The 19,376-nt window shown below is 35.6% G+C and overlaps 3 protein-coding genes across 3 annotated transcripts in view; all 3 read left to right on the top strand.

The window, feature by feature from the left end:
• The window catches only part of LOC116234048 (titin), a 240,281-nt gene that overhangs the window by 128,450 nt on the left and 92,455 nt on the right, over nt 1–19,376 (top strand). The window contains exons 116-135 of the mRNA XM_090144101.1: nt 5,811–5,915; nt 6,376–6,453; nt 6,838–6,888; nt 7,106–7,192; nt 11,026–11,076; nt 11,900–12,295; nt 12,476–12,751; nt 12,964–13,239; nt 13,389–13,528; nt 14,004–14,130; nt 14,219–14,482; nt 14,603–14,869; nt 15,000–15,263; nt 15,727–15,866; nt 15,991–16,117; nt 16,231–16,497; nt 16,594–16,860; nt 17,250–17,516; nt 17,606–17,745; nt 18,669–18,795. Coding sequence (XP_090000227.1) covers nt 5,811–5,915; nt 6,376–6,453; nt 6,838–6,888; nt 7,106–7,192; nt 11,026–11,076; nt 11,900–12,295; nt 12,476–12,751; nt 12,964–13,239; nt 13,389–13,528; nt 14,004–14,130; nt 14,219–14,482; nt 14,603–14,869; nt 15,000–15,263; nt 15,727–15,866; nt 15,991–16,117; nt 16,231–16,497; nt 16,594–16,860; nt 17,250–17,516; nt 17,606–17,745; nt 18,669–18,795 — 3,717 coding nt within the window. The remainder of the gene's footprint in view (nt 1–5,810; nt 5,916–6,375; nt 6,454–6,837; nt 6,889–7,105; nt 7,193–11,025; nt 11,077–11,899; nt 12,296–12,475; nt 12,752–12,963; nt 13,240–13,388; nt 13,529–14,003; nt 14,131–14,218; nt 14,483–14,602; nt 14,870–14,999; nt 15,264–15,726; nt 15,867–15,990; nt 16,118–16,230; nt 16,498–16,593; nt 16,861–17,249; nt 17,517–17,605; nt 17,746–18,668; nt 18,796–19,376) is intronic.
• LOC149917268 (uncharacterized) lies at nt 55–5,286 on the top strand. Its single transcript, XM_090143366.1, has 9 exons — nt 55–324; nt 682–927; nt 1,121–1,219; nt 1,452–1,535; nt 2,157–2,240; nt 2,706–2,798; nt 3,353–3,466; nt 4,300–4,380; nt 5,213–5,286. Exons 1-9 carry the CDS (start codon nt 189–191, stop codon nt 5,284–5,286), a joined length of 1,011 nt encoding a protein of 336 aa, XP_089999492.1. The 5' UTR covers nt 55–188.
• On the top strand, nt 8,182–10,296 carry LOC149917267 (uncharacterized). Its single transcript, XM_090143365.1, has one exon. It carries the CDS (start codon nt 8,182–8,184, stop codon nt 10,294–10,296), a length of 2,115 nt encoding a protein of 704 aa, XP_089999491.1.

Below are 19,376 nucleotides of genomic sequence, written 5' to 3'. Positions count from 1 at the left end.
TGCTTCTCTTGAGCGTTGTCCTGCCCTCTCTTGTCCTGTCTTTGTTTTAAATCTGAGACTCTTGAAGTTGTGAATGTTGGGCAAACTGTGCTGCAGCGTGTGAGGTTTTGGTCTCACCTTTGTGGTGTTTAGCGTCTGCATTGTCCTGGTGCTTGTTCCTGTTTGGCCAGTCTTTTCGTCACTATAAAATGATCCCCACTAATATCTTTGAAGTGCCTGTGATGCCAGAGGCAGAGGTCCTTGAAGAGGAAGAGGAGGAAGAAGCACCGGAAGAGGCAGTACCAGTGGCAGAGGCTGAAGAGCCAGAAGCTGCTCCAGCTGAAGGTATACGGTGGTGTCCTAAAAGTGCCTGCCCTGCTCTCTGGGCTGATGCAGTGCTGACTGCTCTTCGACCTTCTGCCTTCTGTGTGGAGGGGTGTGAGCTGCATTTAGCCACCTTGTGTCTGTACATGCCCATTTAGGCCTGTGGCAGGGGGTGGTGCTAGTCTGGGGCTAGTCTGGGCCCTGCCGTAAATCCTGCTTAGGCTCTTTGGTGCAGGCAGTCCACCTGAAGGAAGAGTGGATGGCTGAAGAAGACTGCCTATAGCATGCCAAGGGCTTGGTTTTCTGCTTTGCTGCTTACCATTAGGCTGTCTGCTGATCTTTGTCCCTGTCAAGTAAAAGGAACTAATATCTTTAAAGTGCCTGAGGTGGTTGAGGAGGAGCCAAAAGAAGAGGTTCCAGTGGTTGTTCCTAAGAAGCCTGTGCCGGTGACCAAGAAGCCTGTGCCAGTGTCCAAGAAGCCTGAGGTGGTGACCAAGAAGCCTGTGCCAGTGCCCAAGAAACCAGAGCCTGTGGCTGTGGCCAAGAAACCAGAGCCTGTGGCTGTGGCCAAGAAACCAGAGCCTGTGGCTGTTCTTAAAAAACGTGAGGTTCCTCCATTGAAAGGTATATAGATCAGTGTCATGAACAATTTCAGTATTTTCAGTGATATGTGCAGTGCTTATGTATTTGTATATGCAGTGTCCCTGAAAATGTTATTCTTCATATTCTTAATCTGTTTCTCATCATTGGCACTTTTCTGCATTGTGCTTGCGTATGTTTCAATATTCACAAAAATGAAAATTAAATATCTTTAAAGCACCAGAAGTTACAGCGAGAACTGTCCCAGAGGAGAAAGTGACTCTTGAAACACCTAAAAAGCCAGAATTAAAAAAACCAGAGCCTCCTCCAACCAAAGGTATATATGTCTAGAAGGCACTTTCTTAGAATGTCTTTTCCATTTCTCTTTCCTTTGTTTAAATGTGTCTATGGAATGCGTCTTGTTGACTTCCTGTTTAGAACACACTCTTTTTGTTGTTGTGGACGCTGTTACTCACTGTTATTTTCTTTGTGGTAGTTGTCATTTTCTTTTTATGTTTCATTCACACATTTATTTACATGTAAATAAAATGTATTAATATTTTTTAAAGTGCTTGAGGTCCCCAAGAAAGTTGCCTCAGCAGAGGAAGTACCTGTTGCTCTTCCTAAAATACCTGAACCTCTACCAAGTGAAGGTATATACCGTCCTAGCTATTATTGTAAAGACAGTCCTTTCAAATGTATGCTTTAAAAAAAAAAAAAATTGTTCTTTTTTCCCCATTCTAGTTCTTATAATTTGCTCACTTCACATTCTAGATTATACCAGTTTATGCTTTTTGTCTCTTCTATTACAGTTCCATATGAGAGAGAGTAAAATATTACTTTAAATATTTTCACATGGACCTACGTTGGGTATTTTTAAAAGTATCTTTTATCATTCAATTTTAGGCAGTAATCAGTTCTCACTAAATTCACGTTTCTTAAGACCTAGTATTTCTATTGCTGTAATCTTATATTAACTGAGAACATTCAAGCTTTTATTTTCTCCAGTTATAAATACTCATCCAAAATTTATTTCATTTATATTGTATGCAGAAAAAAATACTATTCTCCACACAACCCTGAATTATACTTTCAGATAAAGCAGTTTTCTCAAAGAATGTATTAACTGCAAAGTTAGCAGTATGAGCTGATTCTGAGCGATTATGTATCCTAACATGTACATGTCTGTGTATATTGGAGTAGCCTTCTTTTTATTGGTATCTGCAATGATCTTATCATTGGAAACTCACACCGGTTATCAATGTTCTTTAAAGAATATGAAATTGAAAAGGAAAGTGAAGCTGAAGAAACAGAAGAAATTTCAGTAACAGAAGTAGAAGCAGCTTTACCAGTTGAAGGTATATAGATTACCTAGAGGCTGTCAGACTGTTTCCTCTTTCATTACTGCACAGATTTTCTTGCTCTGTTGTTCTCCACAAATGTACCTGTGTGCTGTCAGTCTCCATGTATTTCCTTCTCTGTTACATGTTGCAAACGAGTTCAGATCTCTTAATTCTTCTAAGTATAATATACAAAATATTTTAAGTGCTTTCACTTTGTTTCCTGTCAACTGGATTCTTCTTATCATTTGCTTTCCCATCTTTGTTATTAACATGTTTGTTTGTTTTTTTAAGTCAGCTTGAATGTTTGTGTTTTGTGTTAAGCTACAGAACAATAGCCTAAAATTCTTATTCCCGTTTGATCAATGAGATTTTTTTCATTACCTTCATTGGAAATGGAAAATGATCATCTTTACATTTGCACTCTTCACGTGTCTACTGTGGTAGTACATTTATTCTAAATATACCTAATGTTATTTAAAGCACCAGAACCTGAAAAGAAAATTCCTGAAAAGCGAAAGCCAGCAGTTCCTGCACCAGCAGAAGATATTAAACTGGCAAAAGAACTACTTAAAGGTATAAGCATCTGAAGCCAGCATTAACAATGGAGATTCAGACATGTAATCCTTTTTAATTACACTGACGAATCTTAAAAAGCGTGCTTTAAAACATATCACTGGATTTTTTTTCCTTCTCTATTACTACTCTAATAAGGCATTTTGCTAATGCCAAATCTTTATGAATTTTCAGCATATTGTGGGTAAATAATAATACTTACCATATTTTACTAGATTTATGCCAAGTCAGTTTGCATGCATTCTTTTCAATAGTACTGGAATAAATAGATGTATATTTATAAATATCTTTAGAAAGTTAACACATTCTTTTATGCTTAACATAATTCTTCTCCTTCCAACATGTTCTTACAAAAGACGAGAATCCTCACCCATTATTTGCTGATTCTGCTTTGTAAACATTGGTTTCAAATCAACTCTGCTTCATTTCATCAGACTTCTTCTAAATACCTAATCAACCAGAATCTTACCTTTGTAGCCCTTGTCTTTCTACAATATTACTAATATTAACCAGCTGTATGGATTTTTGAGAAACTTATTTCTTTTTGGAATCAGATGATATATATGATAAAATTCAAATAATTTTCTTTAAAGCTCCTGAAACAAAGAAGAAACTTGTGACAGCAAAACCTGTTGAGGCTCCACAATTGGAACCCCCACCTGCTAAAGGTACCTACCTAATAGAAATATCTTTATTCTCTCAGGCATCTTTTGAACTAAGACTTATACTTTTCAGTATATTCTTCTTTAATTTGCTCAGAAATATCAAGTGGTGCCTTTGTTAGATTATACTTCAAGAATAGACTGTAGTCTTGAATAGATATAGTCCATGTCCTCATTAAATTCCCATTTTACAATTTGTGAGATGCAAAAAAGATAATAATGGAAGAGTAAGAAAGTTTTGTCATTTGTGTTTATTCCAGTTATCTGCTTACAGAGAAATAAGAATATGCTGTTTAAATGTATATAGCATTGTTCATCCATACTTGCTATTTGTCTGACATGTAACTTTATTTTGTGAAAAGATGCTTCCAGAATTGGCTTATGAAAGATAAATTGAGCAGGACACTACAAGTACTCCTTTGCATTCTTTATATGTACTAGGGTTCTAAGCAACATCATATAAATATCTCTTCTTAATGCTTCTTAAATTTAGAGATAAAACTATGAGTATCATAGTACAGGTGAAGGTAATGAAAGAGTTAAAATGTAACTATGATAACTCTCTTTGAATACATAAGTCTTCTAGTTTTCTTAGTCCATACTTCACTTTTGTTATTTTGTATGAAAATTTACTCTTGTGCATAGGCCTTTAAGACCACTGTGAACAAATAATATGGGAGATTGATGGAAAATACTGACTTCAATCTCAGCAATTATTTGCTTTGAATGTTCAGTAGTGGGCCAGCACTTTATTTGTGTGTTTGGAGTTGTTAGTTGTTAATTAGCTCTTCTTACTTGGTATGAACCTTTAATAAAATATGGAATAACATTCTTCTAAGTTCCTGGACTTGTAAAGAAACCTCGTAGAATAATTCCTGAAGTTACCCCTCCACCGAAAGAAGAAGTTGTTTTGAAAAGAGGTACGGTAACTTATAGTGGTATAAAACTCCAGCATACTAACACTGTTCAGTGTGTTCTCCTAAATAATGTTGCTTTATGTGGTGTGGAAAATTACATGAATAGTGTACTACTTAATGGGTGTTTATTGTGGAAAGAGTTTATAACTGAAGAGATAAAGCAAGAGCATATCAAAAATTAGTGAAGTCCAAAGGATCTGTGCTGAAAACAGAGTAGAATGCTGAAAATCTGGTTCATTGTTGTAACTCTCTTCTGTTTTCTATTGTCTATAAAGCCTATACAAAAACTCAATTTTACAGCATCTTCAGTTCAAGGATACCTATATATTTTCCTGTGATACTGTAGATTTTACTAAAAATCACACGTGGCATTCTCTTTTATGGTTTTCTTGGAATTACTGCACTGTTCCCAAGGTCGAGTGACACTATTGGACATCATTCTCCTTTCCTGCAAAGTCTTGAGCCTTCCAAATTACTTTGTGCTCAAAGCTTAAAAAAGACGTAGTAATTCCCATTCTCTTTGAAATACTGAATGATCATTTGTGCCCTTCAAATTTTAGACAATCCAATTCCACAGATGTTCAATGTTTCAGATAAATCTCATTAGATACCCAAAATGCCTATCTGACAGGACAAAAATAACTAAAATGTAACCCAGACAAGATATAGAGCTCTCCAAATACAACAATTGAAAATTATAGTTTTCTTTTCTGATGGAAGTCAGTAGATATTTAATCCAGAATCCTTCATTTTGTCACTGAAAATTACCTATAACTTAGCTTATTAATGCATAATTGTGTAGTAATTCATCATTAAATTGTAATTTTTCTCTCAGAAGAAAACATGAGACTGATAGACGTCATTCAAATGTTGTATATGGACACTTATCTGCTAACTAAATCCTCATAGAATTAATCCAATATTCACTCACCATAGATGCAAAGATACATTAAGAACAGTTCCTAAAGTGTGTTGAAAAGAAAGCGCTAGGAAACTGCAGTGATGTTACTTAATCTAGTAGGACATTTTGAATTTCATATTGGATATTTGTAGATTAAAAATAGCTTGACAAGAAAAGCTGTTGTTAACTAACACGCTTGATGAATATTGTGTAAATAAATAATATTATTTTAAAATATATTTTATCTTCCATTATTCTCCTGAAATACTTACCCATCATATCATAGAAATTTCATGAAAAAGATAAGAAATTGTATTCTGTCATAGTTAACATCTTTCTACTCAGAGAGAGTGATCTTAAAGCATCTTTTTGCTCTAGATTACTTTTAGAATGCTTTCAGAATAGTATTTTACTGTGTATTTCATATGCCTATTTCTTCATTGATAGTATATGTTTAGGCTTTTGTCTTGCTCACTATCTTATTCATTTCTTTACCTGTGCTTTAGAAACTGAAATCACTTTTCTTTTAAAGTTCTTAGAAAGAAACCAGAAGAGGAAGAACCTAAACCAGAGAGAGAACCTAAACCTGAAGTTAAACCAGTACCTACACCAGTAGAAAAAATTAAGAAACCTGAAGGTAATTGAAACTCAGAGTTCCAAAATTCTCTGAGTTTTAAAATTGAGATTTGAATAGATGGCCTTCGTAAATGTAATTCTGTGAATCAGAGCTTTGCTGAAGCATCACCAAATTTGGCATTGCACATTGGGATCTGAATTCTACAGTGTGTAATTACTTGTCAATCTGACTGTAGAAGAGAAATTTACAAGTATACTGCAAAACTGATTAAAAAAAAAAACCGCAGTGAAATGTTTAATCCAAATATTCTTTTAGTTAAGGTCTTGCAAATATATGTCCTTTTGTCCATTTTACTGCTTCTAATTAATTCAAATCCTAGCCTTAAAAGTACATGTTCTTAAAACTTAATGTCTCAAACTCCTGAAGTCTGAAAAGAGTGAAAACTTCTAATTATATTGGAGGGAGAGGTATTTGGAGATCCCAGGTGTTTCAGTATATCTTACAAAATAATGTTTTAAAGTCTCAGAAGTTCCCAAGAAGAAAACTGAGATACCTGTCATTAAAAAGGAGGAGAAACATGTTCCTGAACCACCAAAAGGTACAGACGTGTGATGCTATTTTCTTTATTGCAGCAACTAAATCTTATTAATTGCTGCATTTTGCGCTGAATTAAACTAATGCACTGTTGCCATCCCTTCTGTCCATGACTATTGGATATGTGTTAACTACTTTGCATTCTTCAGGATTTCTTTTTGTCTTTGATTCTTCAGTGCTTGAAAAATTTTTCTTTTTTTTCTTTTTTATCTTGCTTTTAAAGAGTTCATCTCAAGTAAATTTCTTGCTTGCTGGCAAAATTGGTTGAAAAAAATTAAGTCTGTCCTCCATTAACTCTGTCTGTATTGTTGCTTGTAAATGTTATGTCCGATGAGATTATAAATTAGGCAAATTAACCTATTTGTAATTGTTGTGTTTCAAATGCCAGAACCTAAGGCAGCTATCTCAGTTCCTGAGCCTGAACCTAAACCTGCTGTAGGTAAGACTTCTTTAGGCATGAATACCAGTGCAACCTCACTTGTACATCTTATCTTTTTCATTCAGAGTTTTTTCCTTAAAATGACATTAAAAACACATGTCAGCTTTAGTACTGTAAAGACATACACTCTGCAGAGCGTCTTAGAGAATATCATGTTTAAAACAAAAGTATTCATTGAAATAAATAGAGAACTCCTTTATAATTTTTTTTCCTACAGCTTTAAAATCTCCAAAACCAGCAGCAGAACCAGCACCAGCTATTACTACTGCACCAGTGACAACTCCTGTTGTTGGAAAGAAAGCAGGTATTTATGATAGTTCTATGCTACTTGTAGGGTTTTTCTCTATAAGATACCTAAATATGGGAAAGATAAAGACAATTAAGAGCTGAACCATCATATAACTCATTCACTACCAGGTAATTTTAGATCCTGTCCCAGGATCCTGATATACTTGATAAGCTTCACATTAGGTGGCAATATCTCTGTGGGATTCCACTGAGATTAATCTGTACTATTGTTTCTGGATTGTGAAATGTATGCTTGTGTTTTTTTCCTACTATGAAGTTTGTGTATTTTGTTTATTCATGTTGTTTATGTTCTGATGTGTGTCTTGTGAACTGCATCTTGAATCTTCTGTGTTGTAAATGTATGATTACACATATTTCTAAATAATTCCTGCATTATTTGATCTTCTGCTTTGTAATTTGTTATTGAAATCCCAAGAGAAAGAGGCAGCAGTGTTGAAGAACCAGTGTATTGATAGTTTAATATGATACACTTAGGACTCTAAGTCATACCCCACTATGAACAAATCGTTCTTTCTCCTCCTCAAAGCATTCCAAGTCTGAGGTCCATCAGTAGAGCTGATGTAGATGCTGCTCACCCATCATTCAATCAGCCATTGATTAGATGACATAGTGGCACTACTATCCATTTTATATTGGTAACTAGGCCCTAAAGAACCATTACTTTCTGCTGCTTTTAACCTGGATTGAATATGAACTGGTAAACTCCTGGAATGATGCTCTGTACCGTGGCAGTTTGCCTTCTGTGCTGTTTTTATGTATCTTTCTTATCTCTTTTGTTTCGTTTTGTGTTTTGTTGTATCGTCTGTTGTGCAAAGAAAAATTGTTCTATGTTCACTTTATTTCAGGTATAGCTGGAAATTTTGTCTTAAAATGTGTTGTTTTTGATGCTTGTTCTTTTGGATTTTAACTCTCTAAATTACCTGTGAAATCTTTGTAGCTGCAGAAAAACCTGATGCACCATCTTTACTAAAGCATAAAGGTAAAATGCCCCCAGTGGAAGAAGACAAGACTGAGTCAATTGTGTTAAAGAAGATATCAGTTGAGAAACATGCACATATAAAAGAGAGAGTAAGTCCTAAGGAGACAGTTCTGGACATTCAGATGGTAGAGCCACTTGAGATAAAAACCTTAATGGAAACTGCTGATGGATTACTAAAATCAGAGGGATGTGAGCAGGAGCAAGTAATTCTTAAATATTTTGTGCTGCCTCCTGAAGGAGAGGAGCTAGAAATGACTCATTTAATTTCAAGGACTCCTACCCCTACAGGTGAGACAAGAGAAGTTGCAATGGGTCACGTTATTTATGAAAAGAATGAACCACCACTAGTTGAGGAATTGCAATTGATCTGTATATCGTCTGAACATGACGAAACTGTTTGCAAAGAAGGGAAGAGGGATGAAGCTAAACTGGCTGCTCACGAGGAAGGTGATATAGAGAGAGTCTCTGACAAGATTAGGCTTCTTCAGGAAAGAGGGATTCCTGCACATGAAGAAGGAGGGGAAAACGAATCAACTTATGTACCTAGTCTTATACCCAGAGGGCCTTTTGAGCCCAGAGACAAGAAGAGATTTCTAAGAAAAGAGATAAAATCAAACGTAAGTTTACAACATGACGGACCTCCCATTAAAGATAAAACCTCATTTGTGAAGATTATCACACAAGCAGAAATATCTGATACTCCTCTGCTTACCAGTGAAGAAAAGAAAGGAGAATTTACTCTAGAGAAATCAGAAATTCCCCCTGGAGAATCCATGAAGGACCGTGGTATGCAGAAGAAAGCTCAACAGATGAAGAAATCTGGTACCACAGTAGCTGAAATTCCTATGTATAAGATTCTTAACAAAGAAGCAAAGAAAATGGAAATTATTCAAGATCATGAGAAAGATGAGAAAAGGGACTTTACATCATCAAACCTACATCCCTTAGAACTGTCTGATGAGACTACTGAACCACCATTGAAAAAAGATACTGACCTAGAACACCTCAATGAAGAAAAGGTGGTCCCTACAGTAAAAGCTCACAGAGACTTTGAACAGTATATTCTTTGTCCACAAGTAGTGGAAATGAAAACAGGAGAAAAATATTCTGCAGAGGAAGGAAAACCCATTGAACTTCGTTGTGAGGAGGGTTTTGAAACACTGTTGACTGAGAAAGCTCTACTAAGTGATAAAAAAACAGGCAGAAGGATTATATCAGAGAAGAAAGACAAAACTGTTTTCAGCAGCCACTTAAAAAAAGACAAATTTAGACAGCCAAATACCCCTGAAGAGCTGCCTATGGGAAAACAAGAATTTGATACAGTGATAATAGGTGAAGGAATGGAAAGAGAAGTTTCCATAGAAGAACATGAAAAGGGAGTTGGAGATGAAATAGCTAACAGAAATGAGTCAGCAAAGAAAGTTCCTATTCAGCCATCAAGGAATCAAGATGAAAAACTATTTCAAAAGCTTCATACCACTCAGTATGAAAGTGAAAAAGCTCTGGATGAAAAAAGCAGCGAAATTAAAACTGAAGAAAAGAAAGCTCCTTTGACTGTGGAAGAAGTTAAGCTTTCTGGAGAAGTGCTTCAAGAGGTTGAAGGTATATCAGATGAAAAACCAGCAACTGAAAATGACTTTAGGAAAAGTACATCTGTTACTAAGAAAAAAGAGAAGGAAATACTTCCAGGCAAAATAACATCAGGTAAAGGAATCCCTGCAAGTGGAGAAATCACTTATTCCTCCAGCATAGGTAAGATAATCACTCCCAAGAAAGTGGAAGGAAGGAAAGAGTATTGGAAATCAGAACCTGCTCATATGACTGAGCAGGCCAGTAGCTTTTTGAGTGATGACAGGAATTTGGATGCATCCGGCGAATCACATCAAGTTCTGGATGTTCCTGCTAAGCCTCATGCAAAGCGAGGTGAGGAAGACTACTGCCAAATTCTTCCACAAAGTGCTTGTACTATTTGCTTCAAGAGAAAGTACTGTTTGCCATTGCAGTGTTTGTTCTTTAACACTATTCACATCTCCATCCACTCTATTGGCATTCAGCCACCCTTTACATGTTTGTTTTACTTGTATGTACGTATCTCTGTGCTGTTTATGTTCACTGTCTGAACATCACGCTTTTGTAAGACTGTGTAAATCATGTTGCGTGCCATTGTCTTCTCAAGAACACTTGCACATTTTTTCTAGCATTCATTTTTCCATCCACTGCAATAAAATCTGTCCTGCATTTCATTCATATCATTCTGACATTAAAAGCATACACTACATTTTCTTTCACAAATCATGATAAGAAACAGCATAGTGTGGCAAATGTTTTCAGAAGTTTTAGATGGGTCATCACAAATTGGACAACTTATGGAACATCCCTCAGTTGTGAGAATATCACATTGTCCTGAAATGTATTTAATTTATACAACTTATATTTTTGTTGTTTCTATTAGCAAGTGTGTGTGCTTTTTCTCAAATAACACACAATTTGTAACAGGCACTTCAACTGTTTTGATTGACAGGTTGGTACTGATCAAGACCCTAATTGCAGGTGAAGTGTTAGGGAATGGCAGAATTTTACAGGACAATAAATTGAGGCATTAGGAGCTCCTAAGCTGCCTTTTGGTCTCCGGTGCTGAATATATGTCTCTCCCATCCTCAAAGATACTGAGCTTACCATTCAGATATAGACAGCATAAGCTGTATAAATATATATGTCTATATCTTCCTCCCCTTCCATGTGTACGTAACAAAGGGAGGAGAAAATATTATTTGTAAAATAAATTTATCTTAATTTAATATGCATGATTATTTAACTCCATTCCTAATAATATTGTTATTCTGCTTCAGAGGCTAAGCCAACAAAAGAAGAAACTCCAAAGGGTATCAGCCCAGTCAAAGGTAAGAATGATTACTAAGTGGCTATGATTGCTATTATTTTACAATCCTGAACTCAAATTATAAATAATGCTTTGAGCAAAAAAAAGAAAAAAAAAAAAAAATCACTATTCAGCAATCTTCTATATTAGACTACCCAGCAAAGATTTTTATAGTGTGTTGGAAGATCTGTTGTTTTTGCCTAAGCAACAGTAGTTAATAGGCATAGATTCAATGAAAATGTCTTTAAAATTTCAGTTGATTCAGCCATTGATAGAGAATGTCAGTTAACCTTTGCATTCTTTTCTCAATAGCTGGACATCACCAGAATATTAGACAGAACCAAACTTGGCTATGGTATGAATGTACTTAGCGATTGCACAGCCTTCCAACAAAGCTATATCATGCAAGCAAGCCTCCACTTTCAGGGCAGAACTAGTTTATTGGAAACAAAGAGGAGATGGCGGAAGAGCTACTTAAACCCCTTTGATTCTCATACAAATCAGATTATTCTGAAGTTTAAGCCAAATTTATCTCAAAATATCTGTGCCTTCAAATTCAATAGATAAATACATGATTTGTTTTGCCATGTTTTGGTTTGAATAGATGAGATTTTGTGATCTAGTACAGTCACAGTTTTTTCAGTTTATCTAATATTAACTCAAAAATTTAACACTAATTACTGGCTCTATTGAAATTCCATTAAGTGCATAGGGTTCTGCAGTACTGTGAAATGCATAAATGAAGCAGGTGGATCAGAAACCAGTTCCAGTTTGGCATTGTAGGAAACTTACAAGAAAAGTAAAATAAAACAATTGAATTATTTGTTTCTGATTTTGAATTACAGCCAAGAAGACACCTTCACCAGCAGATGCAGAAAGGAGGAAACTCAGGCCAGGTAGTGGTGGTGAAAAACCTCCTGAGGAGCCTCCATTCACTTATCAACTCAAGGCTGTGCCACTGAAGTTTGTCAAGGAGATGAAAGATATAGTGCTGAAAGAAGCAGAATCTGTTGGGTCTTCTGCAATCTTTGAAGTCCTTATTTCACCATCCACTGCAATTACCAGCTGGATGAAAGATGGAAGTAACATCCGAGAGAGCCCAAAACACAAGTTTATTGCTGATGGCAAAGATAGGAAACTGCATATCATTGATGTCCAGCTGTCAGATGCTGGTGAATATACTTGTGTATTACGACTAGGGAACAAAGAGAAGACCTCTACTGCCAAACTCATTGTTGAAGGTAATCCCATTTCAGATCTGTCAGTAATTTGAAGGCTAAATCCTACTAAAACTTATGAATTTACAGTGATAAATACATATTTTAGTTTTCATCAATAACTACAAAGTTTGATCTAGAATGTAAGGTATTCTTCATCATGCCATACAAATGAAAGAAATCAAAATAATGTGTTTCCCTCAGAACTCCCGGTACGATTTGTGAAAACACTTGAAGAAGAAGTTACTGTGGTTAAAGGCCAGCCACTGTATTTGACCTGTGAGCTTAATAAAGAAAGAAGTGTGGTCTGGAGAAGGGATGGGAAGATCATCAAAGACAAGCCTGGGAAATTTGCTCTGGGTATTATTGGCTTGTCACATTCCCTCACCATCACTGATTCAGATGATTCTGATGCTGGCACCTACACTGTTACCGTGGAAGACACTGAGCTCTCATGCTCATCTTGTGTTAAGGTAGTAGGTAAGCAATCAAAATAATCTTCTCTTTCCTCTTTGGCTCTTTTAAAATCAATATTTCGCCCGTAGCATATAAACTTATAGGTAGCACTTCTGCAGCTATTGAATGCTTGCTGTAATATAAAATCTGTAAGTCCTCTTTCTTCTGTTTATGATTCACTTGTTTGTATTAAAAGTCTTATAACCTATATTTCTGTGCAACTTCTTATAATGCAGAAGTGATAAGAGACTGGCTAGTAAAACCTATAAGAGACCAGCATGTAAAGCCAAAAGGAACAGCTACTTTTACCTGTGACATTGTGAAGGATACACCAAACATTAAATGGTTTAAAGGCGATGAGGAAATTCCTGCTGAACCAACTGACAAGACAGAAATCTTGAAAGAAGGAAATAAAATTTTCCTGAAAATAAAGAATGCTGGCCCTGCTGATATTGGAGAATATTCAGTGGAAATTGAAGGTCGCAGATACCCAGCTAAACTGACCCTTGGTGGTAAGGATTCTTTTATTTTCAATACGTTTAATCACTTTATATGTCAAAAATTCCAAAATCTCTAAACAAAAATAAAAACGGTCATTTGAGTTCTTGTAAAGCTTTATCAAAACTTGACCTAATTATGTCTGCTAATTTGTGCATTCTAGAACGTGAAGTTGAACTTCTGAAGCCATTAGAGGATGTTACAGTTTATGAGAAAGAAACAGCAAACTTCGATACAGAAATATCGGAAGAAGATATTCCTGGTGAATGGAAGCTGAAAGGTGAAATCCTGCGACCCTCACCTGTAAGCATCCTTGAATATAACAACATAGCTTACTTAAAATTAAACAATACGAGCAGGTTCACTTAAGTTTTTATGATAAAATTTTTGCACACATGCCACTCTTACTCAGTCCAGAATGTAGAAAGACTAACCATTTTGATAATTAAAAAAATGTGGTTCTCAAAGTAAGGATTATATGCCTTAAGCTATCTTTTGAACTGCTTATTTTCTCAAAAGATAATGGCATATTATTCAGACGGTAATAGATATAACTTATGTACATCACAGGGAACAATATATTTAAAAGAAGGGTAGAAGGCTGAATAAATGCACTCTATTTTTTTAATTGTCATTTTTTAGTAAGTGTTAATTTTTTGAGAAATAATTCAGTCTTTCTGACTCTACAGTGTATCAAATGTTAGTAGAATTTCTTTATTTAAAATGTCTAGAAGTAATGAATTTGCATAATATTTACCAAAATCTGTCAACCCTCCAGACATGTGAAATCAAAGCTGAAGGAGGAAAACGCTTCCTAACTTTGCACAAAGTCAAGCTAGAGCAAGCTGGTGAAGTCCTTTACCAAGCGCTTAATGCAGTTACTACAGCAATCCTGACGGTGAAAGGTACAATGCGCTGTGAAATGAAACACAACATCAACTTTAAAAGAGTTCTGAGCATGTATACAAATAATGTGTTCTGTTTTGTTTCTAGAAATTGAACTGGACTTTGCTGTTCCCCTAAAAGATGTCACTGTCCCTGAGAAACGCCAAGCAAGATTTGAATGTGTCCTTACCAGAGAAGCCAACGTTATATGGTCTAAAGGCACTGATATACTGAAGATTGGAGAAAAGTTTGACATCATTGCAGATGGGAAGAAACATATTCTTGTAATCAATGATTCTCAGTTTGATGATGAAGGAGAATATACTGCTGAAGTTGAAGGCAAGAAGAGCACAGCAAGACTGTTTGTTGAAGGCAAGTATTTTATGAACAAAAAGTTACAAAATTACGTATACATAACGCATCTTTTAGAATCACATTAGCTTTTTTTTTTTTCTGTTGATACTTATGCATGCTTTATTTTTTACCCTACAGGTGTGCGGCTGAAGTTCATCTCACCTCTACAGGATCAAACAGTGAAAGAAGGAGAAACAGCTCACTTTCAATTTGAGCTTTCTCATGAAGACATGCTAGTGAAATGGTACAAAAATGATAAGAGACTCCATACAAGCAGAACCGTTTTTATTACTTCAGAAGGAAAAATTCATAAACTAGAAATGAGAGAAGTAACACTTGATGATATCTCTGAAATCAAAGCTGTAGTCAAGGATATGAACACACAAGCAAACCTCAAAGTCTTAGGTAATTACTTAAATTTGCTATATAAAATACACTATATCATAACTATAAGCAATGTTTTTAAGTAGAGAGTGGCAAAATAATATGTTTGTATCACAAATTTAATGTTTTGTATCCAATATCCCTTTTGTAGAGGCTGATCCATACTTCACTGTGAGATTACAAGACTATAGCGCTCTGGAGAAAGATGATGTTACTCTGCAATGTGAGCTTAGCAAAGATGTCCCAGTAAAATGGTACAAAGACGGTGAAGAACTAGTTGCTTCAAGCAGAATTTCCATAAAAACAGATGGCTTGCGCCGTTTCCTAACAATCAAGAAGGCTGCAGAGGGTGACAAGGGTGTTTATGAGTGTAGCTGTGGAACGGACAAGACAAATTGTAACATTGGCATTGAGCGTAAGTCATTATACCTTGGCTAAAGGAAAGTACTGAAGCCTTTGTAAAACAAAGTTGATAGAAGATAATAGCTATGTAGTTGAAATATATAAATTAACAATTACCAAGTATATTAAGAAGAGACAATATATATATAAATGGCTGTTGTAAAGATAGTGATTCTCATTTTTGCCTTTGTCCATTTACAGTCAGGAAAAAAAAAGAAAGCTTAATTAAATGTAGAATAGCTAACTTAATTGTGAAGAAAAATATTCTTGCTGAAAATAACTAAACTTTCAGACATACTGTAGAAAGAGGTTGTAGACTGCCTGATGTTGAATTTTTTAAAAAGAGGTCGCATTTATCAGTAGTAGTATTTGAATTCTGTAAAGAAGGGATAAGGAGAGAGTTGAGATCCTTTTCAGTCCTACATTTTCTATGTTACAAAATGAGTAAGAAAATGTGAACTTTTTCTTCTTTTTAGCTCGCTTAATTAAAGTGGAGCGCCCGCTGTATGGAGTGGAAGTATTTGTTGGTGAAACAGCACGTTTTGAAATTGAGATTTCTGAGCCTGATGTCCATCCCATCTGGAAACTGAAGGGAGAGACCCTAACACCTTCACCTGTGAGACTGCTGCTTTATTCTTAGACAATAATTTATGCTAGGAAAAACATATTTGATTATAAAGTTTGCTGAGTAGCTTCTTGGAGTACCTATATTTCAGGGGTTCTTTTTTCTTTATTACCAGGAGTGTGAAATCATTGAAGATGGGAAGAAGCATATTCTCATCCTTCATAACTGCAGACTGGATATGACTGGAGAAGTGTCTTTCCAAGCTGCTAATGCTAAAAGTGCTGCCAATCTGAAAGTGAAAGGTACAGCTTGCACTTCGCCAAAATCTGTATCTCAGGGCACTAGAACAAATCTAGTAGTAGCAATTTCTATATAAATCTACTGCTGAACTGAAAGTACTCTTCTTTGATTTCAGAACTGCCTCTCATCTTCATTACTCCACTAAGTGATGTGAAGGTCTTTGAGAAGGATGAAGCCAAGTTTGAATGTGAAGTGTCCAGAGAGCCTAAGACTTTCCGCTGGTTGAAAGGAACACAAGAGATCACTTCTGATGAAAGATTTGAAATAATTTCAGATGGGACAAAGCATGCTCTGATTATTAAATCTGTTGCATTTGATGATGAGGCTAAATATATGTTTGAAGCTGAAGATAAAAGAACAAGTGGCAAGCTAATTATTGAAGGTTTGTTTGTCTTTATAGGAAAGAGTTGTGACATAGTTGTTTTTGAACTGTTTTTATTCATAGTATTTTTACTAATGAAATATTTTGTTGACATAGGTATTCGCCTGAAATTCATTACTCCTCTCAAAGATGTAACAAAAAAGGAGCGAGAAACTGCAGTGTTCACAGTGGAACTCTCTCATGAAAATATCCCCGTTGTCTGGTTCAAGAATGACCAACGATTACATACCAGTAAAGTGGTTTCAATGACAGATGATGGCAAATTTCATACACTCACGATCAAGGATCTTACTATTGATGATACTTCACAGATTAGAGTGGAAGCTATGGGCAAATCCTCAGAAGCTAAACTCACTGTTCTGGGTAAGCATACCCAAAAAGATTTTATATGATATATTATTATCAGAAGAGTCTTCCTAATGAAAAATCAGAAGGTCTTGTAATCTGTTTGGTTTGGCAAGGGTTGGGTTTTTGTGTTTTTTTCTACCTAAACCTATTCTACGGTGTTTTACAATTTCATCCAGACATGGCAAAATTAGCTATAAAATACTACTTATATGGTGCTCTGAAGCTCCTAAAAAGAGCAAAATCAATTTGTCAGCAATATGAATAGTATACTGAAATGCTTCTTAGATATTTGTTTTCTCTTTTTGAAGCAAACTATGCAATAATAATTAGGACTAAATTTAGTTGCTCTTAAAAGGCATAAACAGGAAATGTATTTACAGTAAGAATCATTCTTTCACTTGCAGAGGGAGACCCTTACTTCACTGGGAAGCTTCAGGATTACACAGCTGTAGAGAAAGATGAAGTGATTTTACAATGTGAAATCAGCAAAGCAGATGCCCCAGTAAAATGGATGAAGGATGGCAAACCAATTACTCCATCAAAGAATGTTGTTATTAAGGCTGATGGTAAAAAGAGAATACTTATACTCAAGAAAGCTTTGAAGAAAGACATTGGACAATATACTTGTGATTGTGGTACCGATCAAACCTCTGCTAACCTCAATATTGAAGGTAGGGCGGGGTTGCTATGTCAAAGTAGTCTTTTGGGATCCACTAGAGACTGATGGAATCAATCTTTTTTTCTTTCTTCCGCTCTCCAGACAGAGATATTGAAATCATCCGTCCACTATACAGTGTGGAGGTGATTGAGACAGAGACAGCTCGTTTTGACATTGAAATATCTGAGGAAGGTGTCCACGGCAATTGGAAGCTAAAAGGAGAACCCCTGACTGAATCACCTGTAAGCATAAGCATGTGTTTTAGGTTCTTCCTTATATGCTACTTAACAATTTTACATGTAGTTGGAATGTGAGGGAGAAGCAGGCGGTTGCAGAAATTAAGTGAAAAAGTGTAATTTTCAGTAATAACTTTAAAAATGTAATAGAAATCAGTACGAAATATCATATCAAATAGCTAAATAATAAATGATTTTACATAAAAACACTCTCTATTGCCAGTTCCTAAAAATCAAAATGCAGAGACCTTATGGAGTTCTGTTAAATATGATAGCTTTTGAAAATAGAAATTTTAGATTCTTTGGATTTTTTTGTTTGTTTCTTTTGAGTTATTTTTGTTTTAAATAGATGTAGATCTCATTTTCATATTCTTCACCATTGCTATGACAGCTAAAAATTATTTAAAATATATATGGCTTAATTAAATGTTATTAATTCCTTACTGGTAAGATCTGGAAGTTTAAAAAACAGTACAGTCATGACAGGAAATAATTTGGCAATGTTTGATGTTACAGTGCAGCCAGTGTGAATAATCAAAATGATCAAAAGCTCCATGAAAATCAGTGTCTGAATGAAAGAACCCTTCTCAAGAAAAGATCACAAAGCAAGCTTACCTCACCATTTTCTATTTCCCTCTGGCCTTCTGATTGGTCTGCATATGAATGTATGGGCTAATCCATAAGTACATACATGCCACTCTTCTAAATACACTGCCTCTTGCACTTTTTCTAGATTGCATTAGAAAGGAGGAAAAGAAAGGGAGCAGGATATGAATGAATGCTTATGGAGTATGTTAAAGGCAGTGGGCCTGAGTTTTCTGAGTGCAGGAGAACATAACAGATGCATGGTCTGAGGAGAAATATGGGCTGGTCTGCTGAGGAACACAAACAAGATACTGAGCAAAATTATTTTACTTTTCTTTTTGAAGGACTGTGAAATCAAGGAGGAAGGCAAAAAGCACTTTCTTACCTTGTACAATGTACGTTTAGATCAAGCTGGTGGAGTAGACTTCCAAGCAGCAAATGCCAAATCTGGTGCTCACCTTCGAGTGAAACGTAAGTGTCTTTGAAACACTTATGAACGTATGAATGTTTTACATACTCAAAACTTCTTCACTATGAGTGGACAAATCTCTATATTGTAATCTACACACGCCAATTGTTTCTAGAACAAGAAGCTCAAGCTACTCTTTTTATCCTTTAATTAAAGAGTGTTGATATTTAGTTAGTTAGTTATTATAACATTGGATATAGTTTATTCATATAGGAGAAGAAAAAGTAAGGAGATGGCCGTGAATGCTTCTTCATGATCTGGCATTATATGTAGTTATGAAATCAAAGTATCACAGCGAAGGCTTTGCAGCATTAAAATATCATGTTAACCTGAGAAGATGGGATCACAGTGATATTTGGGGATAGGGTTAAGATCGTGATGGACAGGGACAGACCACATGGTTGAAGACCACTTGTTTCCTACTCCAATCCTAGCCCTCGCTATTTTGGAAAACACATGCCTTATCTAGCAAGAGGCATGCAAGGCTTGGCAGAGAGACAGATGCACAGCAACTTTCCTGCTGACCTTGTTCAATTTAAAGAAGCGTGCTCTGCAAATAGGAAATTTTTGGTCACTAGCCCTT

This window comes from Phasianus colchicus, chromosome 7, assembly GCF_987193195.1.
Source record: "Phasianus colchicus chromosome 7, bPhaCol1.hap1.1, whole genome shotgun sequence".
Taxonomy (NCBI): domain Eukaryota; kingdom Metazoa; phylum Chordata; class Aves; order Galliformes; family Phasianidae; genus Phasianus; species Phasianus colchicus.
This window is presented reverse-complemented; position numbering and strand designations above follow the sequence as displayed.